We start from the raw sequence: 26,966 nt of genomic DNA on the forward strand, positions 1-26,966 counted from the left end.
CATGAAACGTTTTTTCAGTCTGCTGTCCAAATCTGGTTACCCTATGTAAATTATAGCCTCAATTTCCTGTTTTTAGATGGCATGAGAGGCATTCTGTGTGGTCTTCTGCATCTCCAGCCCATCTGCTTCAGGGTTTAAAATGTCATGCATTCATAGATGGTATTCAACATACCTTGTTTGTAATGAGTCTTTATTTGAGCTACAGCTACCTTTCTGTCATTTTGAACCAGCCTGGACATTCTTCACTGACATCAACAAGGCATTTTCATCCACAGTACTGCTGCTGATTAGATTTTGGGTTTGGCCAAATCTCCATAAAGCCAAGAGATGGCTGTGTGTGACAATCCCACTAGATTAAAAGTTTCCAAAATATTCTAATCCGGTCATCTGGGACAGACAACCATACCACAATAAAAGTCACTTAAATGCTCAGTTTGAACATCAGCAAGTCACCTTTACTATGTCTAGATTGCTTTTGTGTTAACAAGTGATTGAACAGGTGTATCTATTGAAGTGACCTGTAAGAGCACAATATGAACCTACCCTTCTACCCTTAAATTGTACCATAAAAACATTGAAAACTTCACTTCATGTTAAATAATTGATCATTTCACTCTTTATCCCAAAAATAAATCCACTTCCAGCCTGAAGTACAGTGCCGCTAATGAAAGCCATGTGACGAAGTGTTCACTTTCTCTGTGGATGTACAGTTATAACTACCAGCCATGATGTCTCTCTCCATATGGGACATACGCCTCAAGCCAAAACAGTCTTTCATCCTCCCAAAACCATGCATTATTGATGGTAGGACCAGAGAGACTCAACGAAACACACACAGTGTATCCCAGTGTGATGTTTGGCTGCCAAATGTGTGTGAATGCATTTCTGTCTGGGTGTGAGTACACATATGCTGCTAAACAGGTAGGCTGAATTCTTCCAGTGATTAGCTGAGTAAACTGTCTGAGGGCCAATCAAAAGACAGATGATGACAGCGAGGCAGCCATTGGCTCAGACTCATTATTCCCAAGGTGACAACAACCTCCGTGACCAGCCACCATCACTAGTGTCTCCACAATGCGCTTTTTTCCCACCTTGTTTCACATACTAATATTGTGTTACATGTGTGGTTTGCCATCATTTCAAGAGACTGCTGATGCAACACTTGTGTTTACAATGAACCCTAAAGCTTTTATCGACATGTAGTGAACTTCTTTAAAATTTACTTCAATAACGTTCAAGTTCCAGTTCACTGTTCTTCATTATAAACATAAAAACAACCAGAAAACACATTTAAAACATAGCATTTGTCTTTTATGCAAAATATAAAATACTGCAGGATTGTCCAGGGGCATTTTAAGCTCCTGAAAAACATTTATTTCATTTCATTGATTAGCATGGAAAAAAAGGAAGGGGAATAACACACAGCTTGTGTTTAATGAGCTTATTTCAGCAGAAAAAATAAACGTATGCTTATTATTTCAGTCAGGAGCTTAATGAAAGCACAAAATGCAAATCCCACATCTCAATTTTACTTTAAAACTGCTCAAGTTTTATCAAATCTTTAACTAAATAAATACTTTGCTTTAACTAATAATATGGCAAAACAATGAAATTAATTAATATGCTTACACTTAGTAATGTAAGTAAAAACCTTTATAAGCAAATCTATTCTCATAGGTCTGAGGGATAGAAACATGCCAATGCTCATGATGTCATCTATTCAGAGAAGTGCACCAGTCCTTCTTTCAGCAATCTTCCCCTTTCCTCCAAAAGTTATGATGGTCACTTAAATTAATTAAATTGAAATGATGAATTAATTAAAGTATTTTTCCCTGAGTGCATTTGTAGTGTATAATCTGGCTTTTACATATCGCTTTTGGAGTAACAGATTCTTCAACTCTGAATGGCCTTTCAGCCCATGTTGGTTCAAAACTCATTTCACTGTTAATCTTGACGCTCCCTTAACAGCTTGAGCCAGCATCTTCACAGGGTGTTTTGTTTTTGTTCTGCAGTTGATATGCACAAGTCACACAAAAACACATTACTCATGTCTGAGAAGCATAACCTTTTTCCTTCCTGAGCAGTATGATGACTGGGCATTGAAGATGCCTGGAAACTGATGAACCACACTTTTGGAGGGCCACAGTTTTCTTCATGATATCTTGGTGGATTTCTTTTGACCTTCCCATGATGTCACAAATGTAAAAAAGCAGTATGTTTACGCCTGTGGATGTATTTTATGCCTTAAAATACATCCACAGGCATACATCTGTAAGTCTGTCTGATTGTCCGACTGTCTGTTCATTTATAAAAAAGATAAAAACATTAATTTTATGTTTTGGTTTTTTGGTGTAGTAAAGAGAAGTAAGACATACTTATTCCTAATCAAAATTAACAACTACATGTTTTTTTTAATTTATATTAAAGATTATGCTTGGACATCAAGGCAGACAGCAGTTAAAAAAGTAACAATATCCAAAACCTATGCAAGCAATTTCTATGTTTTCCATCTGAAGAAAAAAATGTATAAGCCATAAATCCTGAATGATTTTTTTTTATAGAATAAAAAAATAAATACATCTTCACTGACTGCGCTGCTGGGTTGTTGCTGAGCCTGTGGGAATGTGCAGTACATTGATGTTTCTAATGAAGAGCGCTGAACTCCATTGATCCACCAGGGATGAGAGTGAGCTGTCAAAAGCTATCAAGCAAGTCAAAGACCCACATTCAGCTGGATGGAGCTGAAGTGAGCAAAGAGCAGAGCCACAAGAAACAGGAGATAAACCTCCAATTTCAATGGCACTACTAATGAGGCCACTGTGTCAAACACATACTGGTCTGTTTATCAAAATACTTCACACAATTTTCCTTGAACAAAGGCTAAAACTAGTAATCACATTTTTCTCACAAATCGAGTAATAAATGTACTGATTAACTTTTCCAGCTTCTAAACTTATGAGATAGCATTTTATATCATCTCACATTGTGGGACACTAAAACCTGTCAGAAGGTTAAAATGAATTAAAGCAGAGCAAAAAAATAAAGAAGTTTGTAAATTGAGATGTTCCATCTTAACGCCCAAAAACTGAAATAAAATAATAACCACTGTTTAGTGTTGAAAATGTAATCTACAATAAAAAAACAGAATTTCTTAAGATAAAACTACTTGTGGTGGTAGATTCATTTTAACTTTTGAAAATCAGTCTGATTGTGCACTGAAAAATACATAAAAAATGCAAGGTAAATTAATCTAATTTAAACGTCTGCAAACTGATTGCCTTCATCATATACAACACAGCACTGTCTTCTAGTAATTTACTCAACATGTGCAAACATATGTGCAAAACACTGTATACACAAAATCAGAATTTGAAACTATTTATTTATGACCCCCTTTTATTCTTGAAAAAAAAAAGGCCTGAACTCTTGTATGAATGTTTTCTCATAATCGTCTATTCTTCAGGACTAGCTTTTTTAAAATATATATTTTGATGCTTTTCCCATCCAATGTGATCCCAAGCAGTAATATTCAGATCCAGGCTCTGGGGAGACCAGTCTATAAGTGATAGCGTTCTTTTCCATTATTGTTTATGGTCCACACATGCTGCACAGCTCTGGAACTGAGATGCAGCCCTCACTGGATTAGACAGAGAATGTGTGTGAACAGCGATGTTTAAGTCTTGCCATGGATTTTCCATTGGATTTAGATCTGCACTTTGACTGGGAAATTCTAACACAGAATGTGCTTTGTTGAACTATTCCTTTGTAGCTCTAGGTGTATGTTTGGAGTCCCTGATGGAAGATGGACCTCTGCACCAGCCTCAAGTCGTATGTAGCCTATAACAGATTTCCTTCCATGATGTTCCCCACATTTAGCTCCATCCATTCCACCATCAATTCAGACCACCTTCTCTGCTTTACAAACGTATACTTGACGCATGATGCTGCCACCACCATCATGTTTCAAGGTAGGGATAGTGTGTTTAGCGGGCTGTGCAGTGTTAGTTTTCCACAAGACGTGTTTTTCTGATTATGGGCAAACAGTTCAATTTATCTCACTTCTGAAAACATGACTTCTTCTGGGTGTTATTTAACAATTCTTTCGTTTTGCAATACTTTCAAAAAGGCCAGAGTTGTAGACTGTAAGACTAACAGATATTGTGTTAACAGATAACAATATTATATACAAATTACACACTGGCGGACCCTATTTACTAAAGACTGTTGGTGAAACTGAATTTTATTTAGGGATAAATAGAAATGTATGCCACACAAAGTATAATTTTCCTTCCACTTCACAATTGTTCACTACTTTGAGTTGGATTATCCTAAAAATCTGTATCATATACATTGAAGTTGGTGCTTGTAACTTGACAAACTGGAAAACATTAGGGTATGAATACTTTGGCACAACCCACTATCTTTAAAGCACTGATTCATTTCTAACGTTAGGTGCCCTTTAATGCTTAAATGATTCATAGGTCAGGGCTGGATAGCTTAAGAAAGAAACCAAAAAAAACCAAAAAAACTTATAAAAAGGTCAATAAGTGGACTCAAATAAGGAGGAAAATGTAGACAGTCAAATAAACACTTTAAAAGTCCTTCAGAAAGCCTGGAGAACAGAGCAAAAATAAAGAAATTAATGATAGTTTGAGGTTTTTCACATTTCCATGCAGAGTAAAAAAACAAAAAACAAAAACAAATTACATGAGCTCTGGCTTACACATACTTTATCACAAAAAAAGATGGAAAAAAGGTGGATAGAATGTCTTCATCAAGAATCTAACTGCCAACGTGACACATTCAGATCAAGAAAAATGAACATCAAAACAGAAACAATCAAATGAGAAAGATGGCAGTGGAAGATCTAAAAAGGACCAGAGTTCACTGAAAACAGGTTCAGCTATGCAGAGTCTAGCTTCTCCTCTAACAAATAGGTTAGAGGAGGTTCTGATGCACTACATCATCATGATGTTCCCATAAAACTGACTGCATACATGCAAGCAGCCACGCAACTCATCCCACAGACAAGCTCAGTAAAAGTAACGCATCAGAAAAAATCTGACTAGTTACCCACAATAGTGGCAGATATGTCATTCTCTATGTGATACTAGATCCACAAAGCAGCATGTGTAGGCCCCTCTTGCAATTATGGTGGGCTTGTAACTCCGCGCCTAATACTCGAGGTACAGGGCACTTTTAATCAGAAAAGTTGCAAATGACATTAATCTTTCAAGCTTGTGTCGTCATAAGCTGGCAGCAAGAGAGAAAATCTGCAACTTTGCAAGGACTTAAGAATGATTATGAAACAGCAAAAATGCAATGCGTCAGGCAAGCAGTTGCCATCACATGCTGTGGTTAACCTGTCCATATACTAGTATGGGCTAGCTTTGCAGGCAGATGCATGCAAATATTTCTGCACAAAACATCACATATGTAAAGTGACTCTTATCAGTGTGGCTTAAAAAAAAGCTGACAAAAAATGAGAACATTGTTTCTGCAGCACTGTAACATGGAGGACAAATGCACGTCTACGTTAATAAATGATACAGCATGTCATCGATTACTATCAATAAGGACAGGAAAGAAAACTCTAAAAAGATGTTCCTCCGCAGGAAATGTTCGCAGGTTAAAAAAAGTATCTGTTTTCTTTTCAAAGTCTAAGCAGTTGTGAAACAAAGGCTTTGAGCACATTAATAGAATCGTGGGAAAAATGTGTAGAGAAAAACTACATTTATTTTTGTAGTAACAGTAAACCAGAATACATTACCTATATGACCTGTGACCCCTGTGACCAAGGTAAGCCCACAGCTTTTTGGATAATCAATGTATAAAACATGTGTACCATAGTTCAGGACATTTGAGTATTAGTTAAACTTCCCATATGCTAACCTAACTGCACTTAATCCAACAACATTTAGGTTTTAAGTTCAATTCTGCCTTAAAATACACCAAGAATTTGATTAAACACGCAGTGTTGACGACGATAAATAAAACAGAAGATGAAATAAAGAAATATTGCATTGTACATATTGGAGTTATAATTAAACATTTGTTTTAGTGGAACAGTTTGTAAGTATTTACATTACGAATAAAACTAGAGGCTGAGTATTACAGTGCCCTGCAGGTGAAATAAATATGTCCTCTGCAAAAAAAAAAAAAATCATGCCTAAGTACTGACATTTTATGCTTTCCTGTTAGGGAAACTGCTGAACTCACCTTTGCAGCAGCGACGTTCGCGGTGACAGCTCAGTTGTGTTTTGGAGTGAACTGCCCAGAAATTGGCATATGCCTCCTAATAAGTTTGCAGCACCTTTATCGTAGATATTAATAACTTCACATAATTGGGCTAGAGACGCGGTGGGACAGCCTCACCGTGCACTTTTGCAAATTAACTGTAACTCATGGGAGCTAGTGACATTTCCATCCCACGCTGACAGACAGACCCCTCCTAGTTCTACAGCTTGGACTGTGTTGGGTTTGTCGGTTTATGATTGGCTGTAAGCGACGAAAACGGTTTTAGTCACAGCCAATCACATTACAGAAAAGACGGTGCTTGTAGTGAGCGTGATCAAATCCACAGCATCGTCCGGAATACAACGTACATGTACGAAGAGTCATGCCGCCCTGCGGTACTGATCTAAATCAACAGAACAAGCCCACCCAAAAACAGTCGAGCCACACTTTGGGGAAAGGGTTGTGGGAGGTGTAGTCTTTTGACAAAGCTATCTCTGTCTCTGTTTAGGGCATACGGACGACCACAAAACTACATTTCCACCATCTTTGGCAGATCTAACAGCGCTTGCATCAGCGTGGACAGTATACGCCGGCAAAGTTAGTTCCAGAGTCACCTGTGTTCTTCTTTCAGAGCAAAATAAAAACAGAAACAATAAACCCAGAGTACAGTCCAATACCGAGAGGAGCTGCCACCGGCTTAATGGAGCTGTTTGTAAGTGAAGGTAACCCGCATTGTCTGAAGGTGTTGGCTGCACTAGAAGTGACAGGAGTTCAGTGCGGCGTTCAGTTCATCAGCCACGAAGGTAAGTCATGGTTAGCTTATTTATTTTCTGTTTATTTTACTATATTTAAGTGATATACTCTATATACTATATTTATATATACACCATGTCAAGTTACAACTGAGTCGACTGTGCGCAGTTACCAACAGCTGTGACTGTAAGGACCAAGCTAGCGGTGTAACTAGCCTCCATTACGTGCCCTGTGTGTCAGTGTGAGAATGAATGGAGTGTGAACAGCAACTGTATCTGAGAAGCAGCTAGAAAACACACATAACTTCTGTGCGTGTTTTGTTTTAGTATTCATGTTCATGAAGGGTCACTAGGCCTCTATGTGTCACTCATAATAGCTATTAAATTTAAGTTAAACACAACCTGAGTTTATCACAGCAACAAGATGATTTTTTTTCAATTTAATTTAATTCAGTTTTATTTATATAACGGCAATTCACAACACATGTCGTCTCAAGGCACTTCACAAAGTCAATTCAGTCGAATCATACAGATTTCAAATCAGGTACATACATTCCAATGAATCCTAACTATCGAACAGTGCAGTCAGATCCAGTTATTTATTCAAATTGGTTAAAAAGTTTTTTTCTATCCAGGGAAACCCAGCAGATTGCATCAAGTCAGTGACTTGTAGCCGTCACGCCTATTGGATGAGCATGTAGGGCGTTGACTTTGCAGCAATCCCTCATACTGAGCATGCATGTAGCAACAGTGGAGAGGAAAAACTCCCTTTTAACAGGAAGAAACCTCCAGCAGAACCAGGCTCAGTGTGAGCGGCCATCTGCCACGACCGACTGGGGGTTTGAGAGAACAGAGTAGAGACACAAAAAGATCCAGGAGTACTTTCTATGGGAAGGAAAAGTAAAATGTTAATGGATGTCGTTCCTTTAGTGTCTTCATCTAGAGAGAAAAAAACTGATAAACTCTGAGCCAGTTTTCAAGTTTAGAGTATGAGAGAGAGCACTTACAGTTAAGCTCAGTCAGTAGCTATGTCTAGGAGAAAAATAGGGTTAAACAGGGTAAAATAGGGTATCATCGGTAGAAGGTGAGCATTAAGTTGTTGGCAGGAGACACTTGGACGATGCCCCCCTCCATGAGCATCGCCCTTTTTTATGGCTTATTTTATTGAAAATGTGGGCCTGCCCTCTGCAGAGTTGTCTTCATATATTTGCTTGTGGTAGTCCATAAGAGTATATAAAGAGGAGGAGGATGGCCTGCACTTGCACCTTATCAAGTTGCCAGAGACCCCAAAGCGCTTTACACTACAATCACCTATACATTATGTATGGGGGCATTTTTGGGTTATTTTATTTTAACACAAACCATGTTTTAATCATCCCGTCATGCATGTGGTCTTTATGGAGGACCAATAGGGGCCACAGTCCAATAAATGCATAAATAGCCAAGTACATATTTACATATATATTTTAAAGGAACATTTTATAAATTAAAAAAGGTTTATACATTTATCTTAATATAATCATAGAAAACAATGATTAGTTCAAAACACTTCTTACAAATCCACATTTAGACATCATGACTTCAATTACTTGTCATCCGTATGAACTTATCAGTTTTTCAAATCAGAGCTAAGAAATTTTGGTCAAACTTTCTTTACAATACTGCTTTTTTTTATTGAGGTTTTCGAGGATTTGTTCATGGTGCCACCAGAATCAGGTGAAGATTATGACCTGCTGTATGCCAAACTGTCTTTGTCATGTAGTAATACACAAAACATTAGAAATATGGGGTGCGCCAATCAATGGGCCCCGATTTCCTTCACCTTTGGGTGATTGGCTAGCTATACTTACATGTGAAACCATTCTTTTTCACCAATCTTATCTACTTGTCTAACCTGTTTTGTTAGTTTTTAAAAGGTGAAAAATGAAAGACTAAAGCAACTGCAATGCTCTAAATGTGTCATTTATATTTGAGAGCACCACATCATGTGAAGTTAAAACAAGTTTATTATTTCATGGGTGTTGTTCAATGTTTTTCAATGAAATAATATTGCAACATTGAAGGTGTATTGTGAACTTATAACACCTCACAGTTTCAGTTATAAAAAAATTATTAGTATTGGCCAAAATTTGAATTGGCAGGTCAGGCTTTTTAAAGATTGGTGATCGGCCAGAAAACTGTAATTGGTGCACCCCTATTAGAAATGACACAGAGTGCAGTTACTCTTCCTAACTTTTGTTGAAGTAAAACCTAAACATTGCATTGCAGAGCAATAAAATAAACACTGACTGTTGAAAAACAGTAAACATTTCACATGTGACATTTTTGAATAAATTCCTGATCGTTTTTCTCTCTAATTTCAGAGAAAGTGGTGCCTTTCCTCAGCCGTCCTGCTTTGCCTGCCCTTCTCCTGCCCAGTGGGAAGCACCTTTTCAGCTCCAACACTATTTGCAGGTGAATTAACTGCATGTAAATATTGAAGTCTGTTGCTCTGATGATGTTTAATGAGACTCAAACTGTCATGTTTTAGGTCAGTTAGGAGTACCAAAATTATTTGTATCTGCTAAATCTCTTGATTAATGGGTGAGAGCATTTTAGATTGCTCTTATCAAATTCAGAAGTTTACATACATTTCCTTATTTTAAATAAATGCCTTAAATCTGCAATGACTTTGGTCAGGCGATTTGGGCATCCTTCCGCTAGCTTTTATTATTCCTCCTGACACAACTGGTGTAACGGAGTCAGGTTTGGAGCTGCTTACACCTTTCAGCTCTGGCCCAAGCTTTAACGTCCTGGCTAATGTCCTAAGATGTTGCTTCACTGTTGGCCACATAATTGGCCCTCTCCCAATACCCACACTACACCCTACGCCCCTCTATGAAGTGTTTACTTTGTACAAGTGCATGTAAGGGTTGAAGTGCGCAGGTTACAAGCGTGCAAAATTGGAGAATTGGGACAGTATGGGTTACGTCATCGACTTGCACCTCTGCACCGTAACTACAACATCAAAAAGGGTGGGAACCAGCGCTGTTTCCACAGTCTTGCTGCTAAAAAAAAACTGCAACAAGCAATTGTTTTGAGGAGAAGAAAGTGCAGGAAGCGACGGAGGCTTATACACCAGACTCTCGCTGTGTCAGTGTTTGTTTGACTGCCCAGACTCACTCTGAACCCAGTGGTATCCTAACAATGTTGAGTCTGGAAAACCAGTAAAAAAATATATTTGTCGGCTTGCTGTCTAAAGTTTACACAGTTGTTATTATTCTGATTTGATGGCTGGTTACGTTGACGGTTGTGATTGGTTTTTGCTCAGAACGTCATCTGCCGCAGTGAATTGTGGATAATATACTTCGGCGAAGTCCGCTTCGATGTGGGCTTCGCCGAAGGGCGGATGTGGGGCACAAAGGGGGCGGGGGCTATCAACGGGATTCAGGGACACAAGGGTGGAAGTGCGGGTATTGGGACAGGGCCAATGTTTACATGTTATGATGCCATCTATTTTTTTTAAGTGGATCCCCCCACTTGTGTCTACAGGACAATTAGACTACAGGACATCTATCCAAAAATTGAGGTCTTTATCCCTGTGTACATTTGCAAACTGCGACTGTGAGTTTATGTCTTGCTTTAGGAATTATGGTTTCTACCTTATCTGAGTGGCCTTTCAGCCTTTGTTCCACAGTGGATTGTGATAGTTTCTTACCAGCTTAAGCCAGTATCTTCAGAAGATATTTGGCTTTTGTTCTAGGGTGAAAGCCCACATTTTGGACCAAATCACATTCATTGCTGGGACATAGAACCTGTCTCCTTCCTGAACGATGGCTGGGCATTTAACTGCTGTTTGTATATAATTGTTTGAACAGAAGAACATGGGACCTTCAGGGATGTGGGATTTGAACCCACATATAAGACATATAAGTGTTTTATAGTAGTCTTAGTGTATGCAAACTTCTGAATTTGAAGGAAGTAATAACACAATTCCCTCTTATTTGTTCTGACATTTAGCAAATTGTAATAATTTTGATAATCCTAATTGAACTAATTAAAAAGAAATGTGCAGTGTGATTTAATGTCAGACAGTGAGGAACAAATGTTATGTGTCTGTTTCTGTGTATGTAAGTATCGGGTTTCAGTTGTACGTGTAATTTTTGCTTCTGAATGACGTGTTTCACAGAAACATTTTTATTTTTTTTTTTTTTTCCCCACACAGATACTTGTTTGAGTTAAATGGACAAGAATCCAGTAATCAGTGCAACCAGTGGCTTGAGTGGGAAGCCACAGTTCTTCAGGTAAATTAGTTCTGTTGTACAAACTCCTTTTAACGCATCTCAACATGGAAATAAACTGTGAATAAATAAGCTTCTGTTTTGCTTTAATTTCACAGCCTGTACTGCTACGCGCTCTTCACATGGCGGTGCTTCAGGGAAAAGGTTCAGAGGTGTCCAGCGTCCTTCAGGGTTCCCTAAATGTCTTGGACCAAAGCTTGTGCAAGGCCAACAGGACATATTTAACTGGGGTATGTAACTTTGTAACTTTTTGTTTCTTTAACTACTTACTATTATGGTATTTCTTTCCTGTTTTGTACCTGGCTGCTGCAATTGAATTTCTTGTTAATCTTCTTTTAGCGTGGACAGTTTCTTTTATGCTACTGTCTTATATGGTGGAATGGAAGAAAGAACTTATAGTTGCATAATACTCTTAAAAAGGTGGAAGATGATATTAGTGACATTACATGACATAAGAATTAATACACACTTTAATAATAATTGAAGATTTTTTTATTGTAAAATGTCCTTGTGTGTTTTAAATTATGGTGTTGTCTCTGAGGTCGGAGCTCAGAGATGGAAATCATGTCACTTCCTGGTTGGGAGTGTTATTTGCAAGTTGGAAAACAGTGGGGTGCTAACTACTAGTAGCAATATATTTCTCTCCATTTTGTGCATTAAAAAACAAAAGAAACATATTGCGTCTTTAAAGCATAAAATAGAGAGAAATATATTATTATTGAAAGGAACATATTTACATATACATGTTATACAGCACTATCCCAGTAGATTCCCAGTCAGAATTTGGACTTAAGGGGGAATTCTAGTTGTTTTTTCAACTGGGAATTCAGAACATCTGACCTCCAGGTACAAAGAGAAGGAAAAATTAATATTTATAAACCCAATGCATATAAGCCTGCATGGCTAGTAGGGGAATTAGCAAATTCCTACAAAGGCCACTTCCTCTAAGGTCAACTCCACTGTTCAAGCTGTCACAGTTTACCTACCTCTTTACAATTTACTTTACCTAAATCAAACGCGTTCGATTAAAGCTTTGGAAGTGCTTTGCTTTTGTTTGATAGAGCTGAGACAGTTTTGTAAACCGTCTTGTTGGATCCACTTTGTCTCAACAGAATATACAGCAGTTCACTTTACAAAGCCTGAAAGGCAAATGGATATATTTTAAGGAACAATTAAACAATTAAAATATCTACATAACAAACAGATGTCATTCTTTTGGACCTGTATGCATGTTATTTCATTTCTGGCCTATTGTGGTGCTGTAGTGTTATAAGAACGAATCAGTCTCTTCAATAATATCAGTTATTTTATAGAAACTGACAATCATTAACATAGATTATGTATTAATTATGATACTGTGCTATTCTTTATCAAATTATTATTTTGAAATATTCTGTGTTTATTTCTTAAATAATGTTAATTAAGCTTTGCTGTGTTGCAGGAAGCTGTTTCAGTTGCTGATGTTGTTTTATGGGGTGCACTACACCCTGTTTTATCTGACTCAGCTCTAACATTGGGTAAGTTCATTTTGTTTTTACAAAGCAGTTAATTTGTGTCTTATTTTTATTAGTTGCAATCTTTAACCTTCCTTTCGTAAATCTTGTTTCCTCTCTTTCTATTTCCCTGCCTTTTAGGTGATCATAAGTCTGCGAAGGCTTGGTTTGACCGTGTCGCTGCCATGCGTGGCTGTCAGTCTGCTGCTCAGAAAGTGCTGCAGGGAAAAGGCCTGGAGGCCATGAAGGGCTACATGCAGAAGCAGCCTGCACCTCAGAGCAACCAGGGCAGAGACACACAGCCATGCAACAGCAAACCTACTGAGGTATCTGCTAGATCATCACTTTGACTTTTACAAACTTTAGGTTCATACTGAAAAGTATAGGTTTGGTTGAACTTCAGAGCTAACACTAGTTTCACCTGTGAGTGTGCCTTAAGAAAAATTTAAATGTTAGGTTAGTGGGATATTTTTTTCTCTCTTTTAAGCTATAATTGTGCCATTCAAATTAAACAGCTCTACGGCGTGTGCATGCAACAGTGGTTTTAGGCTTGCTGCCTGTAGCATTCCTACCTTAAAGGTTAAAATTTTATTATTAAAACTGCTGCACAGCTTGATTTCAACCTGTTGTCATGTGAAGCAGATGTATTCTCCAAGTAAGTCCTAACCTGCAGTAATGAAGTGATCATTGATCTTTATGTTCTTTATATGTAAGAAGAGCAATAATGGCTCATTTTGAAGAAAATGGATTATAGGTGAGTGCAATTTTTTTCACAAAATCTTTATCTCTGTTTTGGGTTTAGAGTGAAGAAGGTGAGTGTGTTGTTTCGGAGAAGGAGATGGAAGCAGCGGTTTTCACCTGGAGGAAGGATTTAAATGCCTGCTCCCAGGAAACAGATAAACAACATCCAATGTAAGTGATGCATGCTCAAATACTCAAAGTTTTATGTTGGTTTCATTGTTTTAATCTAGCTCATTTCTCATGGGAGAGTATGATATAATGTTATCATGCAATGATCATGTAAAGATGGAAAAGCAACTATCCAGAAACTACTTGTTTCTAAATGTTCGTGCTATTTTGTCCCCAAACAGTATGCCACAAGAGAGCAAGCGGAACGTCCTCATCACCAGTGCCTTGCCATATGTCAACAACGTTCCCCACCTGGGTAACATCATTGGCTGTGTCCTCAGTGCAGATGTCTTCTCCAGGTGGGAATTTAAATACCTTTTTCTCTTACACCTCTTCTGTTGCACCGCTAACTGTTGCTTCGCCCTTCCCAGATACGGCCGCCTGCGAGGGTGGAATGTGTTGTACATCTGTGGCACGGATGAGTACGGCACAGCTACCGAGAACAAGGCAAGAGAGGAGGGCCTGACGCCCAAGCAGATATGTGACAAGTACCATGCTGTTCACTCCAGCATCTACAAATGGTTCCAGATTGGCTTTGACTTCTTTGGGAGAACCACCACAGAGAAGCAGACACAGTGAGTGTATTGGGCTCTTTACGGCCCAGGAAGAGAAAAGAAAACTTGCTGTATTTCAGAAAAGTATTACAGAATTTTCATGGAAAAAACATTTTTTAACATGAAACTCTTTAGCAGTTATCAAAACCTGATTTTAGGGCTCTGATCCTGACACCAGTTGCTTTTGATTTGGAGTGGAAGGATCAGCATATTTCAACCTATTATAAAATTACATAACGTCCAATAGGATTACTGTAATATTGTTCATACTGGTGCAAAAGTTTAGCCTTCTTAACTAGAAAGTTCTGCTTTTTTTGTTTGAGATTTTACAACATAGGAAAGTTCTATGTTTGTTTCTGCTTTTAAAAATGTATTTCACTCATATTCTCAAAATCTGATTTTGATTCTAAGAAGCTGCAAAAAGTCAGCAAATTAGGAAATCTTGATGGAAGAAATACATGAATTTTACATGTTCCATGTGTGATTACCCCAGAAAGCTCACGGAAAAATGACTAGCAAAATTTATGACAAATGTGCTTTACATGATCAAACGTTTCACCATGTGAAACGTATGATGCTCCATGGTATAATTTCCAAATGTGAATCATATAGGGGCAAATGTTCTAAATGTGGAATGTATTCCACATGTGCTTCCCATGTAATCACCTGACATGATTTCCACATATGAAACATGTTGGAAAAGATTTTACATGTGGATGGTTTCCCATGTGTTTCACATGTTAAGACACAATATAATTTACACATGTGAAACACTTGGGAAAAATGTTCCAGATGCGGAAGGTTTTACTGTTCAATAAAATTCCCAAGGTTGAAACATGCCAGAAAATATTTTCCATGTAAAAAGTTCCCCACCTATGTTTCACATATTATTACACAATATAATTATCACATTCTCCTGCTTAAAAACTGTTTTGGAAAATACTTATTGGCTGACAAACTGCAATCTTACCACAGATTTAAAGAAATATTTGCTGCCCGTTTTGTATCTTTTACACTTTTTCATCAAAGCTCTCCAAAACCAGGAATCATAGATCCACCTTTGTAGAGGGGAAACTTTACATGGGCACCAGAAGTAATCCCATGAGTTTCACATGGACGTTATGTTAAATCCTAGGGTTTCACATGTTGTGCAAAAATCCCACACATGTAAATCATATGTTTTTTTTCTGAATGGAAGGTGCCATTTTGACTTTCAAAATGATAGCTAGTTACTGAGATACTGTGGAAAGAGAAATTCATTGGAATATGTATCAGTCTGTGTTTAAGACATTATGATTTTGTATTGTTGTTTGTATATCAGAAGGATGTTGTTTTGCAAAGATTGCTTTCTTTAAATGGGACATGGCATCCATTTGTGAGGCACTTTTCTGCAGAGAAGCTCAGACCTAAATCCAAGTGCTTGTACCCCTAAAATGATAACAAGGATCGAAAGTCCTGTTTTAAGGCCTTTGCTTTGATATAGAGCAACTTTAAAAGCCATCAAACATCAAGCTCCAGCAACCTGTTTTTTAAGAAATAAAAACAGCCCCTCAGATTAAAGACTTTGGCCTTGAAGTGCTGGAGGGTTAACTCTTAGATTTTAGATTTACCAGCTCGCAACCAAACCATCACTGCTGTATAGCTTCAGTTTTTAAGGTATTTTCGCTTGTATCTGGAACTCCATTCTTGATTTTCTAATACATAAACGACTGTATATAGATCTTGTATATTTACATTTTTTATGTTAAGATGTAGCAAAACAGATGTAATACGTTCAATAGCAAAACTGACAAGATAGAGGACATATCCCGACTGTTATTCCTGTTGTGCTATTTACCTGTTCAAAAATCTGGCAAAGTATTTTTCACTACAGTACTGATGGTATTAAGGAAATCCTCCAATTGTTAGGATTTCTCAGGATATTTTCTGGCGACTCCACAAGAACGGATTCCTTGTCGAAGACACGGTGGAGCAGCTTCGCTGTGAAAACTGTCAGCGCTTCCTGGCTGACCGTTTCGTAGAAGGCACATGTCCCCACTGCAGCTATCCAGAAGCTCGAGGTGATCAGTGTGACAAATGTGGGCGTCTCATTAACGCCGTGGAGCTCAGGGTAAGTTTGTGTATTTGAAGTGGCTTTAGAAGTCAAAAATGACTTTTTCTTCATTGTCTTCTATAACAACAAAAACAAGAAAAAAGAAATCAAATTTGTTTTACGGCTGCAACAATAACAGAATAATTTTCACACATGCTACCTTCTTGTTTTCCTCTTTATCGTTAAAGTCTTGACATGTTAATGAATTATGTCTACATCAAAAGTAAATAGGACCAAAAAAACCAACAGACACATTTCTCTTAATGTTATGGCTCCTCGGTTTTTATAGACATTACTGTTGTTACAGAACAGAGGAATGCATTAGTGATGTGAATAACCAACTATAATCACTGTAGGTTGCTCTATTTACCAATGTGCACATAAAGTACATAAAATATGCCTACAAAAAATAAGTAAACACTGTTGTATATAAAAACAAATTAGGTTAGATTGTTAGGCATCGGCAATACCTAACAATCTCACTGTTGGGTATTGCAGATAACAATGAGGTATCTGCCATCAACAAGTTAGAATTTTATTTGTTTATGATTTTTTTTTTTTATCTTGAATAATTTATGCTCAGTCTGTTGCTAAATAAATCTGTAGTTATAAGAAATTAGACCCAAAGCGAAAACCTCTTCTTCTTTTGCTGAAACCTAGGCTTCATCACTGTGGCTTTGGCTCATTTTAAACTCAAATTTCTTCTACAATAATGTCTTCTTTTTTTATTCTACTGTTGAATTATTAGGAATTAGAGTGAGAACCTACAAAAATCTATTGATGCTTCAATGAATGAAAAAGCTGTCAGCTGCAGTGTACTATTACATACTGCTAAAGTTGTCTTTTATTTCACATAAATCAATATTTCTTTTCTGTGAACTTGTTGGTGGAGAAATGAGGGGATATTTTGCTGTATTTATATATTTGTTTTAATTTTGATATGGAGACATGTAGCTGTAAATTCACTATCATAGGAGGCTTGTTTTTTTTTTCTTGGGGGATTTTTATAAGGCTTTTCTTTTCCTGTATAGATAAATAATCATCAATTTGGAAAATGTACTTGGAGGTCTACATGCATTCATTTGTAACAATTGTTGATTTTTGTTTCAGGAACCTCAGTGTAAAGTCTGCAGGCAGACTCCAGTAATCCGCTCCTCCAAACATCTCTTCTTGGACCTGCCAAAGGTAAAGTTTTCACTTTGCTTTGCAATACTGCTTCTTGTTTGTTCTGTAGCTGTACTGCGCTTTTTAGGTCTCAGAAATTGAGACGAGAAAGCCAGTTTAATTGCGTCTAAAAATACATTTCATGATTTGTAAGTTAGTTATCTCTATGGAAATGTATTCATACAGACCGCTTTACATTTTCAAAGGCTGTACCTTAGAGTTAACTAATAGGTTGTATATGAATTCACATTTCTTGCTAATTTTTTCATTGCAGCTGGAAACTCAGTTGGAGCAGTGGCTGGAGAGATCAACCAGCTCAGGAGACTGGACAGCAAACGCCAAACAGATCACTCGCTCCTGGATAAGAGATGGACTGAAGCCTCGCTGCATCACCAGGGACCTGCAGTGGGGAACGCCAGTACCTCACCCAGACTTTAAAGACAAGGTTTGCTCTTACTTACAGTGAAATACAGAAACAGAGACGTTGGGTTTGCTTCAGTTGTGCTTGAGAAATGTAAAATGCCAAAAGAAATAAATGTTTTCAGCAGTGCAATTTAAGCTTTAAAATAATTTGGTCTGAACTGTGGCTACGCAGAGAACTGCATAGAGTTGCATCTTTGCATTAGATTCGACTTTAAAATTGCACGTGTTGTTCAGGAAGTGCTTATTGTTAGTTGTTTTATTTTACATGTGTACATTTGAGCTTAACATATCTAACTTTCAGCTAAGTTACTTGAACACCTGGTGAAGAAATACTTACAAGGTCTTATTGAGGGATGTTTCTTCTTGTTTGGTTTGCTTAGCAACACTGAGCAATGTTTTCACATATAAATGTTTGAGTAAATTACCTTGAAGTTCAGGTTATTGTGGATCTTATGTTGCTTAATGACTAAAAGATTATATCCCTTAGATTTAAAATTTTACCTGCAGGTAATGTCTTTACCTAAACAGTTGTATGCCTTTGTTCCTCTGTAGGTGTTCTATGTGTGGTTTGACGCACCCATTGGTTATCTGTCCATTACTGCCAACTACACCAACGAATGGGATAAGTGGTGGAAAAATCCTCATCAGGTACCAGGCACCATTGAGCCATACAAAGGACTAATGCACAGTCTTGACACAGATATTTGTCCTCCTTTTCACCCAGAATAGATCCCAGTTGTGTTTTTCATTTCCCTATGTGGGTTTTTTTTTTTGCTATCCAGGGGAACGGGGTGTGACTCTTCACACCATTTAAACACTGATGTGAAACAGATACAGCAATCGGTTTTATTTGGTAAAATCCCAACCACCTAAAAGCATTCATGACTTTAAAAAGCAATGTGCTGAACTTCGGAAAAGAAACCCTTCGCCTAAGATGAGTGTTAACATTAGCGGTCTGTACAATTCTTAATTTTGTCTTATTTGCGATGCTGTCATCTGCTTCACATTAAAACACAGAACAATTTGACATTTTGTGTGACTTCATTTTGATATTTTAAGCTCATGGATTCCCCACACATTAACCAAAAATGTCTAAGTAGAAAAAAATCACAGGTCTCAAACATGTTGACGTACAAGCAGACAGAACCGACCCACACTGGGACATGCTCTCTCTCTCTCTCTTAAGACTCACTGATTCATCTCATCCCTCTTCATGTAAAACCCTGGGATTGAGGCTCTGTTATGAGACTGTGATGCCCTTAAAGTGTAGAGCGGATAAGTCCTCTTTGAAGTGGATGATCTCATGATGATCTAATATGATGTCATCCTTAAGATTCAGTGTTGTTTCTGCCACCAGGTGGAGCTGTACAACTTCATGGCAAAGGACAACGTGCCATTCCACAGTGTGGTGTTTCCCTGCTCCCTACTGGGAGCCCAGGACAACTACACTCTGGTCAACCATCTAGTGGCCACTGGTAAGCACTTATTCCCTCTGATCAGATTCACCAGTTTATTATTTATTTATGTGATGTCATTTAGGACAATATTTAGCTGACTTGATAGTAGATCCTTAAGTAGTTATTCTGGAATTAGCAGTGTTATTCCAGATTTGATACCTAAACTTTTGCTGAGCGTTATCCTTAATTTGTTATTGTTAATTCCTCAGAATATCTGAATTACGAGGACACAAAGTTCTCCAAGAGCCGTGGTGTTGGTGTGTTTGGTGACATGGCGATGGACACTGGCATCCCCTCAGACGTATGGCGGTTCTACCTCCTGTACGTGCGTCCAGAAGGACAGGATTCAGCTTTTTCCTGGGCTGACATGGCTCTAAAGAACAACTCTGAGCTGCTCAACAATCTGGGAAACTTCATCAACAGGTAACAGTGTTTTTTTTGTGTGTGACAGATCAAAGCAAAGTAGTGCATAACTAAAAGGGAAGGATATGTGGGTTTCAAATTTCCAAAGTATGGATTGCATATGTATACAGCTCCTTTTTAGCAACCCACTAAAATAAAATCCAGTGCAAAAAAGCCAACTCATTAGTAAATTCACCACCTTGTTATAAATTCACCATGATGAACACACATCTCCATAACACACAGGGCGGTGGCAGCATCATTATGTGGGAATGCAGGACAAAACAGGAAGAAAACCAGTTGGAGACTGTTAGAGACTGGGGATGAGATTCACCGTTCAGAAGCTCAAAGACTCTAAACTAAACCCTTCCATTGTAGCTCTAGCTGAAATTTTAAAGCATTTTCATCTGCTTACCTCCAGCGGTCATCGGGCGAGAGGTGGGGTACACACTGGACAGGTCGCCAGTCTGTCACTGGGCAACACAGAGACACACATGACAGACATGCATGCACACACTCATACCCACGGGCAATTTAGTGTGAACAATTACCTAACAGTCATGTTTGTGGACTGTGGGAGGAAGCCGGAATACCCGGAAACAACCCACGAATGCACAGGGAGAACATGCAAACTCAATGCAGAAAGACCCTCGGCCAAGATTCAAAACCAGGACCTTTTTGCTGCAAGGCAACAGTGCTACCAACTACGCCACTGTGCAGCCCACTTAAAAATTCTAATGATATAAATGAAAAGTTTTGATTGTAATGTGGCAGAATGTGGAAAATTTTGAGGGACGAGTTATTTTGCAAAGCACATTAGTTTTTTTTATGTTTTACTTGAATAGTTTTCAGTCTTTAAGAGGAAAACTGGGGCAATGCATTTCAAGTTACTCACTCTTCCTGCAAGGGTTTCACTCAAAGTAAATATGCAGCAATACTGTCATCAAGTCCAATTAACAACTTGTGTTGTACTCTTTGGAAAAAAGTCTGTTACATCAGTAACTATTACAAGATGTTCACCCTACTTTTCTAAATTTATTTGGGATGGTGTAATTTAGCCCTAATTACATCGCCTCAAATGTTTTTTAAAAGATCAGTGCTAAATCCCACTTCAAAGATATTTCACAGCAGTTTTTTCCAGAGTACCTTGATCTTCGAAATTGGTCTCGGGCAGCGATGTTGATGTTTAATTGGTTCAAAAATATCTTGTAGATTGCATCCTGCCTTAGGTGGAAAGAGTTCTGCTAATTCAGAAAAGAAATTCTCACCTCACCGGATCCAGTCCCTGAGTCACTACATCATTAATGAAAATGCATCAGTCTTACACAGTTAATTTTCAGACTGATAAAGGAGTTGGGGCTGCAGTCTGATTGGTGTTTAAAAAAACCATTAAGGATACAATCTGACTAATAATTAGGCGAACAAATATATGATGTATTTCAGAGTTGGTATATTTAAAAAATAGCTTCTGGATTGACATTTACCTTTTAATAAAAGACTAAATCAATATCAAGGCATCAAAACCACAGCTTACTGAAACTGCAGAGCTCTTGTTTTCAGTCTAAAGGGCCAGATTAGACACATAAAATATTGAACATGGTGTTGCATCAGACAAAAAAAAATACACATGAAACTTTAAAATAATTACTTGCTTCAGATGCGATTGCATTCAGGCAGTATGCTGAATAACTGTACGGCAAGGCAGTGGGGTAGGTGTAACAACAAAATATATAATGTTTACTCAATTAGCAAGTCAAACTGCATGTCCTTCACTGGTTTCACCCTCACCTCCTTCTTTTCTCAATGATTTTCTGTTCGTTTCCCAACTGGCCATTTTCGTTTTCTTCCCAGGTATTAATCTGTTCTGTACAAACCTTCCTCTCTTTCAGAGGTGGTATGTTTGTGACCAAGTTCTTTGGAGGATGTGTGCCTGCGATGGAGCTACAGCAGGAAGATAAGAAGCTCCTGGCTGTGGTGGGCTGGGAGCTGCAGCAATACATCCAAGTTATGGACAAAGTCAAGTAAGATGCTCAGCTTCGACAGAAATCAAATTAGTTTAACAGATATGGTGGTGAATGAAGTTAGAACATTAGTGGTGTTTTAAGTTTTTCAGTGGTGCGTTAATGTTTGTTTGAAACCTTTCACCAGAATCCGTGATGCCCTGAAACACGTCCTGAACATTTCTCGCCATGGTAACCAATACATTCAAGTCAATGAGCCCTGGAAGAAAATAAAGGGGGGAGAGTCAGAAAGGTGAGATGGCGGAGACAGGTTTTACACAAGTGGTTCTGAAAAGTCTTCACATCCCTGTTAAAATTTTGCAACCTATAATGTGATCTGTATCCTTTACAGTTTGACTAAAAACAAGGTAATCTTTTAGTGGGAGTGATATAAACAAATAAGAAAACTGCAATAACCTGTTTACAGATCAGTAGTAGGCCATCAGCATCCCATACCTTGGCTTGTTAATATTTGCATACTCTACTTTCCATAAGTTCAGATTTCTTGTTAGATTTATTCCTGGTCTCTTGCTCAACCATTTAATCTTCTGGTGTAGTTTTTCTTGTGTTGATTTGGGTGTATACTTGGAGAACTGAAAAAGAAAAATCTAGCAGACCCCTGAAGGTTTTGAATCAGACCGACTGTTGCTTGTTCACAGTTTCATCACCCTCGACATAAACCCCAGTTCCATCTAAAGAGAAGTAACTGTTGACCATAATGCAGCCACCACCATGTTTCACAGAGGCATGGGGTTCTTTCAGTGTTGCTTTTTGGCCAAATCTATGGTTTAGAATTGTGGCCCAGAAAGTCCAGATTGGGTCCTTCTGACACATTCTTCCACAAGGTTCTGTCTTCAGCCCTCTTAGTTAGGACGTTAGCAGACGTTTGCAGATTGTTGTCACATACAGGGGCTGGAAAATGAAACTGAAACACCTGCCATTTTAGTGTGGGAGGTTTCATGGCTAAATTGGACCAGCCTGGTAGCCAGTCTTCATTGATTGCACATTGTACCAGTAAGAGCAGAGTGTGAAGGTTCAATTAGCAGGGTAAGATCACAGTTTTGCTCAAAATATTGAAATGCACACAACATTATGGTGACATACCAGAGTTCAAAAGAGGACACATTGTTGGTGCACGTCTTGCTGGCGCATCTGTGACCAAGACAGCAAGTCTTTGTGATGTATCAAGAGCCACGGTATCCAGGGTAATGTCAGCATACCACCAAGAAGGACGAACCACATCCAACAGGATTAACTGTGGACACAAGAGGAAGCTGTCTGAAAGGGATGTTCGGGTGCTAACCCGGATTGTATCCAAAAAACATAAAACCACGGCTGCCCAAATCACGGCAGAATTAAATGTGCACCTCAACTCTCCTGTTTCCACCAGAACTGTCCAGCAGGAGCTCCACAGGGTCAATATACACGGCCGGGCTGCTATGGCCAAACCTTTGGTCACTCATGCCAATGCCAAACGTCGGTTTCAATGGTGCAAGGAGCGCAAATCTTAGGCTGTGGACAATGTGAAACATGTATTGTTCTCTGATGAGTCCACCTTTACTGTTTTCCCCACATCCGGGAGAGTTATGGTGTGGAGAAGCCCCAAAGAAGCGTACCACCCAGACTGTTGCATGCCCAGAGTGAAGCATGGGGGTGGATCAGTGATGGTTTGGGCTGCCATATCATGGCATTCCCTTGGCCCAATACTTGTGCTAGATGGGCGCATCACTGCCAAGGACTACCAAACCATTCTTGAGGACCATGTGCATCCGATGGTTCAAACATTGTATCCTGAAGGCGGTGCCGTGTATCAGGATGACAATGCACCAATACACACAGCAAGACTGGTGAAAGATTGGTTTGATGAACATGAAAGTGAAGTTGAACATCTCCCATGGCCTGCACAGTCACAAGATCTAAATATTATTGAGCCACTTTGGGGTGTTTTGGAGGAGCGAGTCAGGAAACGTTTTCCTCCACCAGTAACCTGGCCACTATCCTGCAAGAACAATGGCTTAAAATCCCTCTGACCACTGTGCAGGACTTGTATATGTCATTCCCAAGACGAATTGACGCTGTATTGGCCACAAAAGGAGTCCCTACACCATACTAATAAATTATTGCGGTCAAAACCAGGTGTTTCAGTTTCATTGTCCAACCCCTGTAGAACATGACCAGTATGTGTTGGGAATTTCTGCAGCTCCTTTATTGCAGCTGTGGGCCTCTTGGCAGCCCCCCGGATCTTTTCCCGTCTCTACATTAATTTTTATTTCTGTCACCATGATGACCAGCCGTCAGTCTTATTAGGATAAGGCTGTTTTAAAACTTCAGTTGGCAAGCTCCAGTGTCTCTATAAAGATCAGAATAACAAATAGGTTTGTGAATGTGAAGGCTTAGATCCATGAATCTTTATCAATTGACTAATAAATAAATGTTTTAATTAACTTTTTTCTGCTAATAATTGTTTTTGCAGCAGTTGGAGTTATTGTTGCATTTCAGTTTCAATTAAAGAAGTTAGATCAGGTTTTTGGTTTCTGTTTTTAATTTTTTTGTAATCAACGTCTGTATTCAGATTCCCAATCTGTCTGATTAACTGCTGTGAATTGTTTGTTCCTTTCAGGCAGCGTGCTGGGACCGTGACGGGTGTTTCTGTGAATATCGCCTGCTTGCTGTCGGTGATGCTCCTGCCTTACATGCCAGCGGTCAGCCAGACAATCAGGGATCAGCTCAATGCTCCTCAATCTTGCATCAATACCATGTTGCAAGGCCCCGGCACCTTTGTGTGCGCCCTGAGAGCGGGCCACCGCATTGGCACCGTGAGTGTGACCTTGACGAACGCGAAACACGAGTGGCACCTGTGCAGACACACGAACCTGCTGTACTGTCAAAGCAGGGTGATACAATGAGGACGCAACAGTGTGTCACAATTTCAGGACTGTTCAGAGCGCTGCGGTTTTGTGAACACACCCACACAGACTCACTCATACACACACTTGTGAATAATAGGATACACAGTGTGAGGAGACTTCCACCTTCCTGCAAACAAGTTTCTCTCAGGCCAGTTGACCTTTTGGGTCTAATAGTGGTATCTTGTCCGTGCAGCAGCCTTCAAATGCTACATTTAAACACCAAGACTGTCTTGTCTGGTGGCTTTGACCTTTATCCAATGAGTAGGAGACACTGAAAACAGGAGCATGTTAAGCTTATGTAGACACCCCTTTACTCTGGTGCAGTGTTTCATTAAGTGTGACCAAAAATTTAAAATAATCTCACAGAAAATTATTTACTTCTTGCGTAATCCACTTTATTCAAAGATGAGCTATGATAGCCTTAGGCTGAAACGAGTTTTTTAAAATCCCTGCATATCTATCTGTTTTAATTATTGTCTCTCACTGCCTCTGATTTCCAACCCGTTTCATTCCCAGGTCAGTCCATTATTCCAGAAACTGGAGACGGATCAGATCGAAGCTTTGAAGAAGAGGTTTGGTGGACAGCAGGTAATTTGATGTTTATGATGCGTAATGGTCTGTGCATGAGCTCAGTCTGGTCATGTATTTATGTAGACTCATCATTTATGAAAAGTGAAATGGGAATATATAATGTGTAGCCTTTCACAGACTGTCAGACTCGCATCATGGATTAGAATTTACTCTTAATTGGAGGTACTGTTTCTTTTTTAAAAGCAAGATGGGGAGCAAATGTATCTAAATGCATAAATTATGTATGGTGCCTCCATCATATAGATAAAAAATAATCCCTCCCTAATCCTTGCCTCTAGCCTGAAGACGAACCATCTAATAAGAAGGTATTGAGTGGCGTTTGTTTGTGAGGAGTGGGTCCACACTGGTGCTGCTTTGAAGAATGCCCTCACTAACACTAGCAGCTAATTTAATGTCTTGAAATGTAGAATTTTTACTTATTTTGGTTTGCTGTGTTATAACTCAGAATCTCACCATCGCCTTGAGTCTTTAGACAAAGAAACAAAAAAGTCAGCAGAAATAACCACAAATAAACACCTGGTACACGTCTTCATCTATTTACATCTTTAGAATACTGCCAGCACTCAGCCTGCTGCTGTTCCCGCTGTTGCCGTTGTTGCCGAAGTGAAGGCGGTGGTCGGATCGGACCCGGAGAACGCCAAGCAGCTTGCGAAAGCTGTAGCTGAACAGGTTAGATCGCTAGCATGCAGCGAAATTGTACTGGTCCATCAGTGGTCTACCATTAGAACACATTTAAACATAATTTCAGCTTTTTTGTATATATACTCCATTTTTTTTATTGTTGTGTTTTTCTATCTTGATTGTAAAGAGAGTTCTACCTTTGAATAATTTGGCAAATTCCGCACTGCAACGTTTGATTGGTATTTCTGTTTCGAAACATTTCTTGTGCAGACATCAAACTTTTTTCCCCAAATGCTGTTATAAAAGCTTTTTCAATTTTACTTCATTTTTTTAATCACAAAAATAAATTCTCATCTTAGTTTGATATTTCAGGATATATTGTCAACCAGTTGTTTTAATCAAACTTTTTGAGAAGCTTAAATTCTGTTTTTATTTTAATTACAGGGTGACAGGGTTCGAGCGCTCAAATCCCAGAAAGCAGAGAAGGATCTAATCACAGCAGAGGTTTCCAAACTTTTAGACCTTAAGAAACAACTGGCTCTTGCTGAAGGGAAGAACCCTGAGCCTGCACCTCAGAAGGGCAAGAAGAAGTGAGAAGAAAGGAAAGAAAAAAGGAAATCAAAATTAAGGTTAGTCAGAGGAAGGCAAGAGTGGAGAATGGGAACAAGATGTATAGATGAGGGTATTAGCTTAAGGCAAAGCCGTGACAGGATCTAAGACAATGTGTGGTTGGCACCGAGGACTAATGAAATGCTGGATTCCCGACGGGGAAATGAAAACACACAAAGAGACAGTCAAATGAATACAGATACAGAAAGGAAGGATTTCTCCAAATCCCTACACCAAAAGAAACTGATTTTATAGTCTCCCTGTGTTAAAGTCAGCATATGATATTAGCATTTGGAGGGTGCGTTTGTACGTCTTAAGATGATTTTTATATCCTCTGGAAAAAAACTGTTTTTTCTTTGCTACAAATACCTATTTGGATCCATAAAATAAACTGATTAAGCAAAGAAAATTCACTTCTTTTTGTTACCTTGGTTTGTGCTATTTTTATTCAAACAAAAAAAGGTTTAGCAAAG

General features: G+C 38.7%; 2 protein-coding genes across 4 annotated transcripts in view; one reads left to right on the forward strand and one right to left on the reverse strand.

Annotated features, from left to right (window-relative positions):
* Window positions 1-6,441, reverse strand: part of arhgap9 (Rho GTPase activating protein 9) — a 78,798-nt gene extending 72,357 nt beyond the window's left edge. For both annotated transcript variants that reach the window (XM_047347496.1, XM_047347493.1), the window contains exon 1: window positions 6,220-6,441. The gene's annotated coding sequence lies outside the window, so the exon portion shown is untranslated. The remainder of the gene's footprint in view (window positions 1-6,219) is intronic.
* A 292-nt stretch (window positions 6,442-6,733) lies between these two features.
* Window positions 6,734-26,906, forward strand: mars1 (methionyl-tRNA synthetase 1). 2 transcript variants are annotated; one of them, XM_047347863.1, is made up of 22 exons: window positions 6,734-7,040; window positions 9,353-9,443; window positions 11,194-11,272; window positions 11,368-11,499; window positions 12,711-12,786; window positions 12,904-13,088; window positions 13,565-13,674; window positions 13,854-13,970; window positions 14,043-14,246; window positions 16,134-16,335; window positions 17,428-17,502; window positions 17,756-17,926; window positions 18,457-18,552; window positions 19,262-19,379; window positions 19,571-19,784; window positions 21,653-21,784; window positions 21,912-22,016; window positions 24,384-24,579; window positions 25,189-25,260; window positions 25,542-25,568; window positions 25,813-25,932; window positions 26,329-26,906. In XM_047347863.1, the coding sequence occupies exons 1-22, from the start codon at window positions 6,938-6,940 to the stop codon at window positions 26,476-26,478; spliced, it is 2,775 nt and encodes a 924-aa protein (XP_047203819.1). In that variant the 5' UTR covers window positions 6,734-6,937; the 3' UTR covers window positions 26,479-26,906. The 2 variants fall into 2 exon arrangements, with proteins under 2 accessions (XP_047203819.1, XP_047203820.1); XM_047347864.1 differs by lacking the exon at window positions 25,542-25,568 and having other exon boundaries at window positions 6,744-7,040.
* The last annotated feature ends 60 nt before the right edge of the window (window positions 26,907-26,966 follow it).

Source organism: Girardinichthys multiradiatus, chromosome 20 (genome assembly GCF_021462225.1).
Source record: "Girardinichthys multiradiatus isolate DD_20200921_A chromosome 20, DD_fGirMul_XY1, whole genome shotgun sequence".
In the NCBI taxonomy this organism is placed as follows: domain Eukaryota; kingdom Metazoa; phylum Chordata; class Actinopteri; order Cyprinodontiformes; family Goodeidae; genus Girardinichthys; species Girardinichthys multiradiatus.

Bases quoted from the DNA above. Each gene is read 5' to 3' on its own strand.
- mars1 (XM_047347863.1), top strand. From the start codon at position 6,938: ATGGAGCTGTTTGTAAGTGAAGGTAACCCGCATTGTCTGAAGGTGTTG. The intron at 16,336-17,427 runs GTAAGTTTGTGT...TTTTTGTTTCAG, and splicing joins TTAACGCCGTGGAGCTCAGG to GAACCTCAGTGTAAAGTCTG. The intron at 24,580-25,188 runs GTGAGTGTGACC...TTTCATTCCCAG, and splicing joins CGGGCCACCGCATTGGCACC to GTCAGTCCATTATTCCAGAA.